A 17,931-nucleotide genomic window follows, 5' to 3' on the forward strand; every position below is an offset into this window, starting at 1 on the left:
GAACGGACAAGTGAAAAAAGTAGGGATTTCGGGATTGCAGAATAAAGTTTCATAGTTTTTTCCTTACATAAATTGGCATTAGTAAAGTCATCCTAAGATTTCAAAGAGGAAACGACTGGAAAGAATTGTGCGTGTCCACTGGTTCTTGCTCATTTTCCCACACATGTTATTGTTCATTATTTTATGTTCATTTACTTTCACTATTGTTGATCCACTCGGCTGCTGCCCTTTTTCGCATTTAAACCGCTAAAGGACTTTAAAAAAAATCATTCAAGTCCTAATGATTTTCTTAAAATGCATTTTACATAAGATAAATAAATACCTTTGTGCTGAACAGTTAAGTAAGAAAAAAAAAAAAACAATCTGTCCTTTTTTCTAACGTTGTTTTTTCTTATTTTACTGCATTTTACATGTCACTAAAAATATTTGTAGCGTCATAAACTAAGTGCTAAAGTTTTGTTATTTCATAATTTGTAGAGGATTTGAAGATAAAATTTAAACATTACTCAATAACCATTGGTACTTTTCTGTTAGCCGGTCGCAAGCGAAAATCGCCAAATGATTACGCCCAACGCCAAGCGATTATTCGCCACATTGATATAGAAATCCACCAATTTTCTTACAACCCTTATTGGGAGTATTCGCTTGGCGTTGGGCGTAACCATTTGGCGAATTATCGGTTGCGTCCGTTTTAACGGAAAAGTACCTAACCATTTCTTAAAGTATTTTGAAGTATTTCTTCCAAAGAAGAATGTCAACACAAGCAAAACACTATATTTTTTCCGAATTTGCAGTTTTTTAGGTATTGCTCTCAGCGCATGACATATTGTGCTTCACTTAGTACATTTCTATTCATATCCGAATACTTCTGCTATATTAAGTTTCTGCTCCTGGAGAAAAAGTTTCTTCTTAAATATATTAAAGACTTTTTTTATTAAAGTTTGTCTTTAAGTAAAATATTCAATTGAATTAATGCGAATCGCTAACGTATTTAACTATTCTAAATCTTTAAAACTATAGATCCAAAATAAAATTATTTGGAGAAACAAAGGTCCTTTCCCCGAGATAAAGAAAGCCAGCCAACTGCGTAATTCAATTGACTCAAAGGTTCACAGCCGAAATAGAAAGAACTAAAATAAAGATTTAGAAATTCCGTTTTCGTGGTTTAAAGACAGAGGGAAAAAACATAACTGAACAAAGCAAATAAATTAGACTTGGCAACGAAAAAGCAATATAAAGAATTGTTTTTCGAGACGTAAAATAAGTCAAGTGAACAGCTTTTTCGAAAATATACTTTCTTTAGCTTTTACAAAAGAAACTGAATTTGTTGCCACGTTGCCTATCACATTATCGCCGGGTATGTGTTATCGGGTGGGGTAAGTCTTTGAAATATTGTGCAGTTAGATGATAATGTGACATAAAGCATTTTTTTGAAAATGTTGAATTCTATAGCAAGAAGTTGAATTCTATAGAAGTCAGAAAGTAAAATATGGAAGATTTTTTTGTGAAATCTTTTGTAATTTTTCAAGTAACATATTACAGCAAAGAAAGTGACAACGTATTTTTGACTAGTTTATAAATGAAATGCTTAAATTAAACTAAACTTGGTTCTCAATAAACTCATACAGTATTTTCCGCTAAGTTAAGGTTTATGAGAGGTTTTCTCGAATTTTCTCAGTTTCGTTAACCAACAGGTACAAAAAACTAAACTTTATACTTTATATTATTAAGTATTTTTTAACAATTTACGATACAAAGGACCTCATATGAGATGGTTTGGAGAAAAACAAATTTACTCTTATTTGTACTTTTATAGTCTAAATTATATGTTTTAAACAAAATTTAAAATTTAAAATGATAAATTAAAAAAAAAACTTAAAAATTAAAAGATTGCTCCTCGCGCTACAAAAGTCAAGCAAATAACTTATAATTGAAGCCCTTAGCATAGATTGCTCATACAAAAACTTTCCGAGATGTGTTATTGTTTAAGCTAAACGGTTTTTGAAAAAAAAAAAAAAAACTCTCAATATATTTTTTTTTAATTTTACTTTGTCTGAATAATGTATCAAGTACAAAACATTTAGGCTGAATATTTTGAAAAACCAATCCCAGGATTCTTTTATAGTTATCATATGAGGCAGCAGAATAAGATTTGGGTAATTTACTAAAAAATTGAGGAGAGAGAAACAAAATGAAAGTAGAAAATACTAAAAAAATATTTTACGGAGAAAAATGAGCTTTTTTTGTAAATGAACTCAAATACACTAAATAAGGCATGAAATGTCTGATAAACCATCACAATCATAAATTATGTATTACTTTGAAATAGTACATGACTTTAAAACACTAAATTAATACCAAATAAGTTAATTTCCTGCTTATTATGTAAAGCTGTACCTTATTATTAGTGGATTAATAAGGTTTGAAGTAGATCTAATTTCAAAAAAAAAAAAAAATTAAGCACCTCAACTTATAATTCACTGCACTTCATAGTATATATACAGAGAACTAAAAATGACGCATAAAAAATTCAACGAAGAAATTTTTTTTGAGAAGTTCGAAATTTATCGCGTACGTCACAAAAATAAACATAAACAAATACGAATCTAAAAATAAAGACACGGTTAAAGTTACACTTAGTTGCCAGATTCACCCGAAATATAATAATTAAAATATTCATGATAATAATAACGGTAAAATCTAAAAAAGAACAAAACTAAAACTGAAATTCTGAACTTAAACAAACTTGACATTTCTTGAAATGTCAAAAATACCACGCCCATTTAAAAAAAAATCATCATAACATCCTTAAAATAGATTGTATCAAAACAAATTCAACCTCACGTCATACAGACTGATTTTTTTCACAATGCCAACAATTTTTTTTTTCATAAATTTGATGATTACAAGTTCCTGTGTCCCCATACAACTTAATAATCAAAAGCAAAGAGGACCAGAGTTCCAGAGGCATCATTATTTTCTCTGACTGCAAATCAGCATTGCAGGCGATCCAGAAGAGCAAATGTCAATTTAGCCATCAGATCATTGAGTTCACTAACAAAATCATTGCGGCAAAATGATCCTGCACTTTACAATGGATACCGGCTCACGTAAACATTCTTGGTAACGAGAAGGCCGATGGGCTCGCAAAAGCATCCCGTAATGCTCCTCAACCATCCAACTCCCTAACCCTCGTTGACGCCAACGCTTTTGCTGGCCGAAGACTAATCGGTCAACAAGCGAAAAGAAACTCCATTCCGGATTTGAACTGTGACAGAGCCATATCGACTATTGTAACCAGATTTAGGACAAATCACTTAAAGGGGATGAGGATTTCTGCGGAGGGACAGCGTAGTTACACCAACTTTTGTCCTCATTGCCCAGATGACATCCCACTGTCTCGTCAACACATCTTCAGCTGTCCAGCAATTCAGGCCAAAGTTTTTAACATCGGCTTAGAAGACCCAGTGGACCTTCTCTATACAGATAAGGCTGTCGAAGTTTCAAAGGCTGTCTACGACAACTTCGGAGCCATATAAATGCACATTATGATAGACACGACATCATCATCAAAAGCAAAACACTCTATTTCCGATACTTAAAATACACCGCCAGCTGAGTTATTCCATCCGAGAACTGCAGTCCTCGGATGGAATAACTGAGCTGGCGGTGTATTTTAAGTATTTCTGCCTTAGCCCTGGCGTTAGGGCGGTAACTTACTACAAAATACTCTATTTCCAATTTTGAATTACAAATACTAGGAGACATATAATTTCTATCATTTCTCTTAAAAATGCCTGAATACGATTTTGTTTCTTTGTTACAGTCTAGAGCACTTAATGCAATAGTCATTTAGCTAGGAAAAAAATAACTTAAAGTGATACTCCGTTATCAGTAATCACATTGGCACGCCACAAAGCTTCTACAGCTAAACCTAGAAAGCATTAAGTACTTTTTAAACTATGGACATTACAAAACCTGCTATTAGTTCATTGTAAGAAACATCTTTAATCAGTGGCAGTGACTCGAGGGGGGGGGGGACTGACCACCCTCGCACTTTTTCCATCATCAAAGATCACCTAAAAGTTTTTACGAGTTTACATTTTAATTTAAATAAGAATATTAAATAAGAAATTAAATAAGAAACCCAATCTTCAATCTCATAAAAAACAGCTTAAAACCAGCATTTAAATTCTTCAACTTCAAAAAAAATTTAAAGGAAGAACCCACAAGCGTTCTCTATATTTCACCAAATTTCAAAGATGGCCCAAATTCGCTTTAGTAAAACTCGAGTTTCGGAATATTTTCTTAGAGATTATCTCTTACCCTTAATCTGCCAAGATAGCGTTAAAATAGTAATCATGAGACTATAATTGAATCGCTGATTTTGAAAAGGGCGTAAGTCACCATTTTTGACAAATCGAGACCAGAGAAACGTGACGGTGTCTTTGCTAATCTGTACTCTATGCAATCAAAGACAATACCAGACGTCTATCTTCAGACCCTCGTTGATCACCATGAAGTCAAAAAACATCGTCCCAGAAAACAGAACCACGAGTGAGACAGTAATTTTTCATCTATCATGTCATGCAGGGCTCCCAAAAGGTACCTGTTTGTCAAAAGGTTTTTCAGTCTTCACAGCGTCTCCGAAAAGAAGCTACGGCGTTTACAGGGATTGTTAAGAGGAGAAGACACTCCAAAAGAACTGCGCGCCCATGCTCCTCGACCAAATTTCGAGATTTCCGCCATTTAAATCAACCGAATGGTGGAGCATATTAAATCATTTCCCACTAAAACGTACCACTATTCCAGCAGAGAAAACGTCTACGTCCCTGACGAATATCATGCAATGATTCCGGCTGCCAGAAAGGATCCCTTCACTGTCAAGGTGCTACGCCCAAAAGAAATCAAAGATTTTAGTCAATGGTGGTCAGAGTTTTATAAAAAATCCTGCGTCCTTTTAAAAAAGACACGTCCGAGCCAGAAGAGGGATCATCACGACTTATTCTCCGTCAGTTCCAACAAGATGTACTTGTTTGATTCTTCAACACCTGGGATCCTTAGTGCTTTTGACCGGATTGACGGTTTTAACTACAACAGTTACAAACTCCTGAAAGTCAAGAACATCCCCATTCTAGCAACTACGCCAGCATACACTCACTGATCAGGTGCCCATCAATGAAAAAAAGTTGACTGACATTAGAAAGCTCCTCCCTCACATTCCCGAATAACACCATGGATTCTACAAGTGATCCTCTCTTGGAGAACCACGGCTTCTGACAACGCCACCGACGACAATGAAATGTAGTTTAAAAAAAAAAAATTGTAACATTTATACAATTAAAATATCTTTAAAATAAGTGCAAAGAACATATTTTTTATGGCCAAAAACCGATTGATTTTGAAAAGGGCTTAAGTCATCTAATTTGTTAATTCGGTATTTGATCCAAATTAAATCTGAAATCAACCAAAACTTCACTGAACATACGTAAAAGCAATGCCTTTGGAACGACTGCTATAGATTTATAATAACATACTTGTAACTTGAGATAAACGGTTTTATCAAGTTTTCTAAAAATCAATTACTGGCGATTAACGCCGTTTTCAAAATCAGCGATTCAATTAAGAAAAAATCACAGGGCAAGTCCCTCTAATTTTCTTTTGAAGTCACCAAAGGAAACCTGAAATTGAGTTTTTAGGACTTCGGCAGTTGAAAAAAAAAGGCAGAGAGCCTCCGAACCCTTTCCTTCTCCCTTAAGCCACCGAAAAATAGCCTAAAGTACGTTTTCAAAGCTTCAGCTTCGCAAAATCTTCAAAAAGAACAACCGTAACGGGTCACCTAAGTTTAATAAGATGGTCTAAATTTGAGTTTTCAAGACACCAGTTTTAGAGTTCAGCATTAAACAGATAACCAAAATAACTTTTTAAGACTTCACCTTCAAAGGAATTAGGGGGATAGCTCTGGAAATGTCTCCCCGTTCCCCAAACGTTGACAAAACTATGCTAAAACTACAGTTCATTAACTACAATTCTAAAAAAATGTATGGTGGAGAACCTCTTACGTATTATCCCTTAAGTCATCCAGCATAGCACATAGCAAAAATTACGTCTTCACCTTCCAAAAAGAAAAATAAATGCCCCCGCAGTTACATGTATAAGCTGTCGTCGCCGACACTCCCGTTATAGATTAAAAATTTCAGATTAGATGTTTAAAAAAATAGCCAACTTAAGTGTAAAATACACATGCTTCCCATCATTTTTGTTGAATAATTACATAGCTTTCCTTATTTGTTGCTAAAGAAGTAGGATATTTCAGACTGTTTACTGTTCTGAGAATACATTCTATCTCTTACTGATTTAAAAAAATAACGGCAGTCTACAATTGACCAGTAAGAAATGTCTTATAACGTCCGAAGCATTATTAACTTCAAAATTTAAAGAAATCGAGTTTGTGGTACATTTTTTCATCAAATTTAGTTCACTGATTTCACTTTGGTTAAATGGTGGGTCCGAACTTCCATCTCATTTTACTGAGTCACTGTCAAAGTTTAATAAATTGATAATATGTTACTCTGTCATTTCTTTTGGGAGTAAATCATTATACGTTGCTATTTAAGAATCATTTGCTACTTCTGCTTAAAATTTACATGTTATGAAATAATTGTTTATTGCTTTAGAGAGAGAAAAACCTGTACGTTTCAAAGACTTGTAGCACAGAGCAAGAGATATTAACAGGAAGTGTTGAAAAAATGATTTCTTATTAACTAAATCTGGAACTAATCGGCCTAGAAATCGTATAGTTTAATGTGCTGATAAGGACTTGCAAGCATGAGTAATTGAGTATAATGATTAAAGTGTTATTAAATAGATGAAATAATTTTTTTAATGAAATGTATAGTATATAGAGCTTAAAATTTCGAAATAATTATAACAATAACTATAATAAAATAAATGCAAAAAAATACACCCTAATTTTGCGTTTTGAACATTTGTTTTGTAAAAAGTTAACAAACAATTCTTGAGCTTTCTAAAACTGCTTAGCTTCAACTACTTTGAAAACCTGCTTTTCTAATAATGCTCATGAAAATGTTTTTTCAATGGATTAGTAAGTTAAATAGTTTCTGTGCAAACATTAAAAGAAGACATAACATTATATTTCAGAGGTTCATTCTACTTTACGCAATTAATAACTAAATTTTATTTATTCGTGTATGTGGATGAGAACATTAACTGTGTTGCAAGTTTGAACAAAACGCTTAAAATTCTTTCACTCTCTCACTTGCCGTTAGTTTTGAGATGACGTCACGAATTGACGTCATACTTCGGGGCCAGATGACAAAATATTTTTCCAGTTTTCTGCGAAACTGATAGAGCAGTTTCCGCAATCGATCCTAATGCGCATTATTTTTTGACTGCTCCTGTATTTTCTGTAAACAAGGTAAACTAAACGTGTAATTGTAATTATTATTATTAATTTTGCAAGCATGGATAGAGGATTATATGGCACATTCTTAACAGTTTGTTTCTCGACAGAACTTTAAAATAAATGTATGCTCCCCCAAACGAATTCTAATGATTACAAAACTATATACGAAACTTTACTTATTGTATATTATATAACTTATTATATATTATATAAACATAATCTCACTTACCATAGCTCAAAAATATTTTAGGATTTTTCTCAGTATAGTCATTCAGCTTAACCTTGATCAACAATTTTCTTTCTTTAAACTTCCTCCATCATATTTTACTGATGCTGTTGCGTCTTTTGTTTTAAAACCTGGGGAAAAACGTTTTTTTAAATTATTGTCCGGTTTTCCGAAACCAGGTAAAACTAGTTACGATCCCTATTTAAAATTAATTTTTGCCCTGTTTCAAAGGTATGCTACCTCTTAAAGAAATTGTGAAGAAAGCAAAAATTTGATGTCAGCAAAAATATGGTTAAATATATGCTTAGAACTCCCTATTTTTACTTTGGAGTATCACAAATTTCTACAACTCGTTACATTGCATTCACTATTGCAACGTAGATGAAAGATTTTAACAACTACAAATCAGAAGTCAAGATTTGTTTCCAAGCAGTAACTTCATAACTTCTAAGTTATGTGTCGATTACACTGTCGCAAATTTAGTTTGTCAAATATAAGATGGAAAACTGATGCTGCTAATGGTTACAGCAGCGCTAAGAAGACAAAGAGATACTAATTGGAAAATAATATTTAAAACACCTGTTTTGGAACACATTAAATGCCAATAAAATACTTCGCTTCAACTCTGTCGACTAAATATACATGGTGAGTAGAAGTAAAGTTCTGATTTCAAAACAATCTAATTTTAAACTGCTGGGCCGGATGAGTTGATAGTTCACTAGAACGCTCGAGTGATCATGTAATTTTATTAGGCGAGGAAAATAATAGTCATACAATGGGACAATAGCTGTTTGGGTCGAATCCATAATGCATAGTATCAGGACAGATACACTCCAATTAGCTAAAATGCCAGTTTCTAGTTTCAAATATAGTAAAATCCGTGTATGCGGGCCACTTGAGGTGCACTATTTTAGTGGTCAACATAAACAGGTGGTCAACTTGCAAAAGGTTGATTTATATGATAAAGGCTAATTCCGTGTCTGAAAAAAGCGGTCAACTTAGACAAGTGGTCAACTAACAAAGGTTGATTTATATGATAAAGGCTAATTCCGTGCGTGGAAAAAGAGATCAATTTAGACAGGTGGTCAACTTGCAAGGGTGGTCAACCTCACAGGTTTTACATTACAAGTAGCAGAACAAGGAGGGCATATCAAACCACTCATGTATTAATCACCTGTAAAGTGTTTGTTTCATGAAGCTCTTTTTTTTCTTTTTTCACCATCGTTAAAAACACATAATCTTGTTCCTTAAAAATGTAGTTGACTTCGGAATCTATTGATTTGGCTAACAGCATTCCCGTTAGTAACGAACTCCATAGGGCATTTTCTTTGACAATACACTTAAAGCGCTTTGTACTGACAAGTTTTGGGGACTTTTTTTTGTCCTTCACCAAACAAAATTCCATGACCTCACGATTGCTTTGTTGAAATATGAAGTCATTCTGCCCATTAGCTTTAAAGTTTTGAAACCGTAACTTTTATTACATTCACCCTGCTTATCAAGTGTTGCTTTAAATCTGTTAACCATTGCTTTAACGTTGAGTTCCTGAGTTAAAATGAACAAGTCTGTCACGTCATATTGGTTCAGTGCAGATCATAAGAAAAACATTCTTATTATACCGATAAATTTAAATTGCGCGCAATGGAGTGAATACGTTAATTTAAAGGGGGGAAACCAGATTAGAAGGACGAAATTTTGGTGTTTTTTTAACAGGAAAGAAATGATCAGAATTACTTTAAATTTGGAGGATATATTGGAGGATATATTCATTTATTTATTCATATATTTGGGGGATATATTCATTTTTTCAAGTACACCTTGTAATGTTTTGAAGTAATTTCCACCAGAATTAGTGGAGTTAAAAGATGCTGTCCATGGGCCGCCGCCATCAGAGCTTGTGGCTGGTGGGTAATACCGAAGCCACGATTGTCTGCAATCATTATAATTTTCTTTCTCCTATACAACGTATTTTCCTAGAGTATAAGCCCAATTGTAATCAAAAAAATAATCAAACACCTAGGTTCCTGTACACATTTTCAGAACGATTGACCAAAACTCTTTGAGCTAGAATGCTCACCAGCTGGAAAAAAAAAAAAAAAAAAAAAGTTGTTTCGAGAGAAACGCGTTTGAAAAATAAAATGCTGTGAATGTTTTCGAATCTCCACCGTCATATTAAGTGCTCATAGCATCGGAACTGATCGGAATTTTTCACTAAAATTTTGGCACCATATCCTTGAATACTTTTACAAACATTGTATGACATAAAAAAAGTTGATTTATTGACTGTGTGATCTAAATTGGTTTCACCCCTTAATTACTTGCAATTTAGTGGAATATAAAAACATTTAAAAGCAAGATTTATTTGGTGATATAAACAAATTCTAATGACATTTGAAAGCTTAAATTTAAAACAGCTATGTTGTCCCGATGCATTGCTAATTAGAAAAGCAAAAATCATTTTGACATCGCAGCGCATAAGTAAAGTAAAACTTGTCCAGAAACATAGCAGTAAGTGATACAGGTAGTGGAGGAATCGCCACTTTCAGTTTTATTTAATTATTCTGGACTTCTAAATAGATTTTCGATTTTATTTTCTTCAATAATAATAATAACAATTGTATTTTTTGAAATATAATTTTGGGATGACCACTTGGCATATTTAAGCTGAAAGAAATTATTGTTGTAACAAGACAACAATTTTTGCTCGAAGATTTGTCAAATAGGTTTAAAAGACGAAGAAATAAACAGTATTTTTTTCAGGCAGATTATATGCTGCATTATATATAAAATTTAAAAAAATCCTTCAATCAGAGTTTTTTTTGCAGTACATTTATCATACTCAACTGCTTTAATCTTTTTCAACATTCATTGTATGCATGAAATACACCGCCAGCTCAGTCATTTCCAGCCGAGGACTGCAGTTTCGTGCTTATTAGCACTCATCAGCCCGGCATAGGAAAGTGACTGAGCGGGAGGTGGAAAACCTCTTAAGGAAGCCATGAGTGTCAAACAAACTGGTATCTAATTTAGAATTAGCGCAGACTAGACGAGTGACCGAAACAAAGGTTCGGTTCAACTGGAAGATTGAAGGCAAGGCATGGTATATTCAGTAAATTACCGGCCCAATAGCCAGGGCTAAAGCAGAAATACATGAAATACACCGCCAGCTCAGTCATTTCCAGCCGAGGACTGCAGTTTCGTGGTCTGAATTCGTCTGGTCTGCGCTAATTCTATATTAGCTATATGTTTGTTTTGCACTCTTGGCTTCCTTAAGAGGTTTTCCATCTCCAGCTCAGACTTTTTCCTATGCCGGGCTAATGAGTGCTAATAAGCACGAAACTGCAGTCCTCGGCTGGAAATGACAAAGCTGGCGGTGTATTTCACGTATTTCTGCTTTGCCCTGGCTATTGGGTGGTAATTTACTGAACATATTCATTGTATATTTAGGGAATTATTATCCTTGTTTCTTTTTTTGCATCCATTTTGATAGGGTCTGGTGGGGTAAAGTGGTCAATGGGGTAAAGTGGTCATACGTCAAATATATGGCTATAACTGGGCAATAAATGTTCGAATGAATGTGAAAATTTTATTTTAGAATAGGGCAGTTGGAAACTACATTTTGAATACAAAATTTTACAACTGGCAAAATTTTATTTGGCTACAAAAAATATTTTGCATGAATATGAAAAATTTTAAAATCTAAACACCTATTTTAACTTCCTTGGGAAATTTTGTTTAATAGAATTAGGAACAGATTGACTGCACAGGAAGCTTCCTTACATGTATCAAGAACTCTTACTCATTAGCAGTTAGCTGAATCTATTTTAGATAATTTTTTAGAACAACTTAAGTAAGATGGGGTAAAGTGGTCATAATATTAGGCTTAACGAATATTGTTCTTCAAATGTCACTTAATCTTTAAGTATAAGGCAGATACAAATTAAATATTAATTTTGCTTCATATGTATTGTTTTTACGGTAAACGGGGTTAAATATACTTGTATATGCGTATATATACGCATATATACTCGTGTTCACATAAATGCGCCAATAAATACGTATATGGGTATCTGCAAGTATTTTTTATACATATAGCTATAAATTCTACTATACACGTATATGCTCGCATATACTCGTATATATAAGAACACTTATATACCCAGGTAGACACGTATATACGCGTACGTACTCGAGTAGACACTTACATACAAGCATAAGAAATACAAGTATACAGGGTGAGTTTAAACTCTTGAGCAAATTATTAAAAGGTGTTAGAGGTGAGGATAAGAAATAAGAATCACATAAGGAACATATGGTCACAAACACAATGCTGACGCGCTACATACACGCAAGGCCAGAAACTGATGGATGCAAAAAGAAGTCACAAATTTATTACACTAAGACGATTTTACACAACATTTTAGGTCCTAAGAAAGTTTTAATGCGGTTGATGAAATTTGCGGCCTGCAGCTGTAATACAAATGTGTCGCATTCACAGATCACTCTCTGTTGCAATAACGAAACTTTTGAAAAACTTTCATCAGTCGCTGCGGCTTTGTTGCGATGCGTGTATTAGAGCTACTACAGGCCGTAACTTCTAACAACTGTTCTAAATATTTCTTAAAAACTAAAATGTTAGGTAAAATCATCTTTGTGCAACAAATTTGTGCCCTGCTTTGTATCCATCAGTTTCTGGCTTTGTGTGCATGTAGCGCGTCAGTAATCGTAATCGTAATTGCGTCTTATCCTACCGTCTTACACCCCTTTGATTTTTGCCCAAGAGCTTGGATTCATTCTGTAGGCCGACATGTATATAAGCGTATATTTTCGTGTATGCATACATGTACTGGAGTACACACGTATATATGCGTATATATACTCGTGCTTCCACATTAGATATACGTGAGTAGACACGTACCCCCCAAAGACGCACTGGATGTATCCACGAATTAACTCGTGTATATCCATATATGTATGTATGTACACTTATATATGCGTATATACGTCTATTATACACATATATACTCAAGTATGCACGTATTTTCTCGAGATTCAAGTGCATACGCGCATATGATGTTCGTTTACACGCCTATATACTCGTATATACACGTGACATGTATATACAAGTGACGCGTATATACATGTGACACGTATGTACTCATGCAGACACGTATACACTCCTGTAGCTAATCACGTATACATACTTATGTACTCGTATATATGCTTATATACTCGTATATACACGTATATACTTGAGTAGGCACGTGTATGCATGTATCTGATGTATACATGTATCAACTCATATATGAAAGTGTCTACTCGTGTATAACACACAACACGTATATATTCATGTATACACGCATGTACTCGTGAGTATACTTGTAACTATAAAAAAAGCCGAAATATACAAGTATTAGGGTTATTTATAATGGTTTTGCATCTATTTTTAACTATGACCACTTTACCCCATGCTATGACCACTTTCCCCCATTCCATGGGGTAAAGTGGTCATAAAAACATAGGGAAAAGAAAGTGCTATAAAACTACTAAAATCAATATTTTTTATCCTAAAATTCAATGTACCGTGTTCTTTAATAATGCAATGTAAAATAACAACAAAAAAAGTTGAAGTCTTTAAAGAATTTGTTGTATTTATTATCCACCTAAGCCGAAAACCTACGATTTTATGACCACTTTACCCCACCAGACCCTACTTATTACATGGTATTAAATTACTTTTCATTGTATATTAAGTTCTCAACTGAAAAATTCGAAGTGCTTCATTTTAACTTCAATATTTTTCGTTTCAGGAGCCACAGAGAGAAGATGAAGTATTTTTCTTCAAAACAAGATCTGAGTAAAATTGTGCCAAAATTTTAGTTTAAATTACAAATTAACATGAATGCTGAAAAGGAAACCTTCTACATAAGTGACGAATTTTCAGCCATAACTCCAGAAAAATGCAATACATAGAATAAGGTTTTCATTTTTTGCAACATCTGGAAGCAATCACAAAATGGAAGAAAACGAAAGGTCTGATTTTGATATTTATGGAAACAAGAGTTTGCTCAATTTCACGGAATTTCTGAATAAATCGTTTGCTCTTTTAGATATATCAGACAGAAATGATTCACAAAATGACTTCAGTGGCAAGGCATCGGGTCTCACCATGCCTCTTCTTCAAGCAATATTAACAGCTATAGTGTTAGGTGTCATCATGTTTGGGACTATGGTTGGAAATATTTTAGTTGTATTATCAGTTTTCACATACAAACCGTTGAGAAACGTGCAAAATATATTTTTAGTTTCCTTAGCAGCAGCTGATATTGCTGTAGCTGTTTTCGTAATGCCTTTTAATGTAGCGTATAATATAATGGGCAAGTGGGTTTTCGGGCTTCATCTTTGTAAGGCATGGTTGACGTGTGACGTTTTGTGCTGCACAGCCTCAATTCTTAACTTGGTTGCGATCGCTTTAGATCGCTACTGGGCAATTCACGATCCAATAAACTATGCCCAGAAAAGAACCTTAAACAGGGTCTTATTTATGATCTTGGGCGTGTGGTCCATGAGTTTAGTAATATCTGTACCACCGCTGATTGGTTGGAACGACTGGCCGGAAACTTTTACCACTCAGACACCCTGCCAGTTGACGGAAGAAAGGGGTTACGTAGTATATTCCGCCAGTGGATCATTTTTTAGTCCATTAATCATCATGACAGTCGTTTACATAAAGATATTTCAAACAGCAAGGAACAGAATTCGCGTTAAAGCAAAAGCTGCTGCTAATATCATGAAAAAGGACGCAGACGTGAACGTTACTTCAGCTAAGTCTCTAAACATTCCTGTTAAAACAGTTTCTTCTGATGTGTCCAGCCGTGAGACAAAAACTGATAATTCGAGTGTCAATTGTAATTCTTCATCCATTGAAATGGAAGATAAATCATCCACACCGCAGAATTCAATTTCTAAAGAAAATCAGGACAACAACGCTACAGCCACCGTAGATGAAACCAAAGAAGAAACTGAAGTAGAGAAACCAGTTGCTGCAGTTGTAACAGTTCGCAGTTATATGGAGCAAAAAGAACGCATATGTCTCCAAAAAGAACGAAGAGCTGCTCAAGTTCTTGGCATTGTCATGGGTGTTTTTGTTCTTTGCTGGCTTCCTTTCTTTTTGATGTACATTATACTACCATTTTGTGACAGCTGTTACATTTCGGGAGATATAATGAATTTCATTACTTGGCTTGGGTATTTGAACTCGGCTCTAAATCCAGTCATATATACTGTTTTCAATACTGACTTCAGAAGATCTTTTCATAATCTGCTTTTTGGCAAGCACAGGTCATAACTTCCTTGATGTGCTTCCAAGAAGTGTTTCATCCGGGTATTACGTCGTTTGGTGTATATAACTCATGTATGTGTCTTCAGTGTCACAAAAAACATGAATGAATGCAAGCAAAATGCAATGTAAATTGTAATTCTTACTGTCAGTTTTAAAGAAAATGGTATTAGCATTTATTTTCGTGCGAGTTGGTAAGTAAGTAGACCAATGGATAATGGTAACGTTTAAACAATTATTATAGATTTATATAACTTAGCTCTGTACCATCTAATTTAAAAGATATTTTTAAAAATTACTAAAATTTATTAGTTACGTAGGTCTTAAGATTTAGGTTTATTTGAATATATCCAGTGACACATTTTACTTTTGTGTTTTTTCTAAGTGTCTATGACTTACAATAAAACTATATTATTACTTTATAACGTAAAAACGCACATGTTCTGGATCTGAGGGGAAAATTAACACCTTCAGTAATAGATGAGTATGACACTAGGTATCGCACTTACCGAGTACAAACTTTTAAACAAACATGGACGAGCAAATTAACATAGCATACAGGCGAGAAATTCATCATCAATTATTTATAAATATACAGGCGAACAAAATGACCTTTGAATTTTCTACTACGGACAAAGCCGTGCCGCAAGTATAATAATAAATACAGATGACGAATTGAAGTAAAGAAAATCACACCAGTGTGCAGTTTTAGTACACAATATTTTATCAACATTTCTAAAAATGATTTTTTAACCATATAAACAAGCGTCACAAACTGTTTTTTTTTTTAATTCTTCGCACCAGAGCATATTTTCTGTTGCCCTGAGGGCAAAGCACCTAAATTTCTTATTTGCCTGCGTAAAACCGTTTTCGGTTCAGAGGCAGTGTATCATCGTTTTTTACTCGAATCTTGGTTGAGGACAAATTTAGGAACATCCTATGGCCCAGCACGGCTTCTTCTGGCTCAATGTGAAGCAAACCAAATATAGAAAACCGCTCAGATCATTCAGTTTACAGCTTATCAATATGTAAAATACCATTAAAAACATATTCTAATAAATCAAAAGCAACGTTTACAACCTGTATAAAGATAACTCACGGTTTCAAAAATCAGAAAATTATTCTCAAACAACAGCGCAAAATAGTTGACCCATTAAAATTCAACAAATAAATAGTGCATTTGCCGTAACAACCAAAATAATAATAATAATAATAACGTTAGCTACACTTAATGCTAAAACAGAGAAACTTCTGTTTAAGAAATATGGTCAATTTATCCTATTCGACCTGTGCAATTCATATTTCATTTTTCGGCCCAAAATTTGTACATTGTGTTACCGGTCAATTTGTAAAAAGCTGGAAATGTAAGATAATTCGAAATAATTTCAGCAAAAATGTAATCATACATGTAAAAACTAAAAATGGCAATGATGGGAAAAATTGTGTCGAGAAAAAAATTAAGATCTGAAAGTATGATAAAAAAGAAAAGGAAAAAAATTTTTTTTTTTTTAAATTATGACAAGCAATTTTCTGAAGTTCTTTACTTATTTTTTTGGTAAAGTGAGCGACTCAACAGACTTCTTCTTACTTACAAATCAGTGTTGTTGCATTATTTGATTTTCAAAACTTTGTAAACATAAAATACTTAATATTTATGATACTTTAAACAAAAAAATATTTACTCACATTTGAAAAATATTCTAAGGTGAGCAAATCATAAATGGTTTATGACAATTGAAATTTCATTTTAAAAGTTTCAAAGTGAAGTTACAATGGTTACTGTAAAGAATTTCAATTTATTAGTGTTACAAATGTTGACTTCTCAAACGCAGTGCATCTGACTTTATACTTCAATGAGATATTTGGTTATTCTACTCCCTCCCCCAAAAAGACAGAGCAACATGTCGATCGCTGTTTCTAGTATATACATGTATTATTGGAAAGTCCAATAGTTAATGTTGACATTAGCCGATGAATATCAGTATTAAAGTATCAAAGACACCTACGAAACACTAAATATTTCCGGTAAATCATCGGCGAAAGTGGACGTTCTCCAACTTCGGTATTTGAAGATAATCCATAAGTGTTAAATTGTGCACCAAAGCTGTAAAACTTTCTATTATATGTACCCATTTGGTTATCTTGATTAAAATAATACCTTTCAGACGTTTGTATCGCTAAAATTGCGGCATTTCTACCCTTTCCAGCACTTAAAAAGTATCAACCTGAAAGTTCAATTTTGCTATGCATCGCAACTATATAAGCTAAATCTCACTATAAGAGCCAAATAGCCAGCTAATTGGAGGTATCTTGAAACTGCTGTAAGAAAATATAGCAGGTTCAAGAAAAGTAGTTATGAGAAAATCATTGTTGTGGGTAAAATTTCTACTGCAAAGTGAGTTACTTCAAAACTACTGAGAAATGATGTACTGGGAAGATGTAAGCTGCAAAATAAATGGGTTCGACTTATTACGCGCTTTTAAACTTTACCCTGATTCGGGCATAAATCATGACTTTGAACCAATAAAATTGTATGCAATTATCCGACTTATTTAATGTTGTGTGCCTGTAGGCGCCTTCAATGGTACTACATTAATGATGCTGATTATTTTGCAACTCAAATCTGGTTGCACAGCTAGACATTTGACCGTGTTTACAAATGAACTGCAATGACCCTGTTTATCACCGGCAAGGAGGACTTGGTTGTTTTTATTAAACTCTGCAGTTAACCAATTCTTCCTCTGAGCTCTCTTGTTTTGCTCCTGCCTAAAAGAAGGTAAAAAATTTCACTTGCAATTATCTGCTTTCTTTTCTTATTTCGGAGAGTTTCTTACAGTGATTTTCGAGTGCCCACAATAAGAAGACTTTTTTTTTCTCAATGTGAACTGGCTTACACTTTATGTTGCTATTCCCAAATACATTGATTGCATCGCAGCTTCG

At 33.8% G+C, this 17,931-nt stretch overlaps 1 protein-coding gene across 1 annotated transcript; it reads left to right on the plus strand.

Annotated features, from left to right (window-relative positions):
• The first annotated feature begins 4,582 nt into the window (after positions 1-4,582).
• On the plus strand, positions 4,583-15,000 carry LOC129223123 (probable G-protein coupled receptor No18). The gene is made up of 2 exons (XM_054857689.1): positions 4,583-4,711; positions 13,609-15,000. The coding sequence occupies exons 1-2, from the start codon at positions 4,583-4,585 to the stop codon at positions 14,998-15,000; spliced, it is 1,521 nt and encodes a 506-aa protein (XP_054713664.1).
• Positions 15,001-17,931: the final 2,931 nt, after the last annotated feature.

Source organism: Uloborus diversus, chromosome 5, assembly GCF_026930045.1.
Source record: "Uloborus diversus isolate 005 chromosome 5, Udiv.v.3.1, whole genome shotgun sequence".
NCBI lineage: Eukaryota > Metazoa > Arthropoda > Arachnida > Araneae > Uloboridae > Uloborus > Uloborus diversus.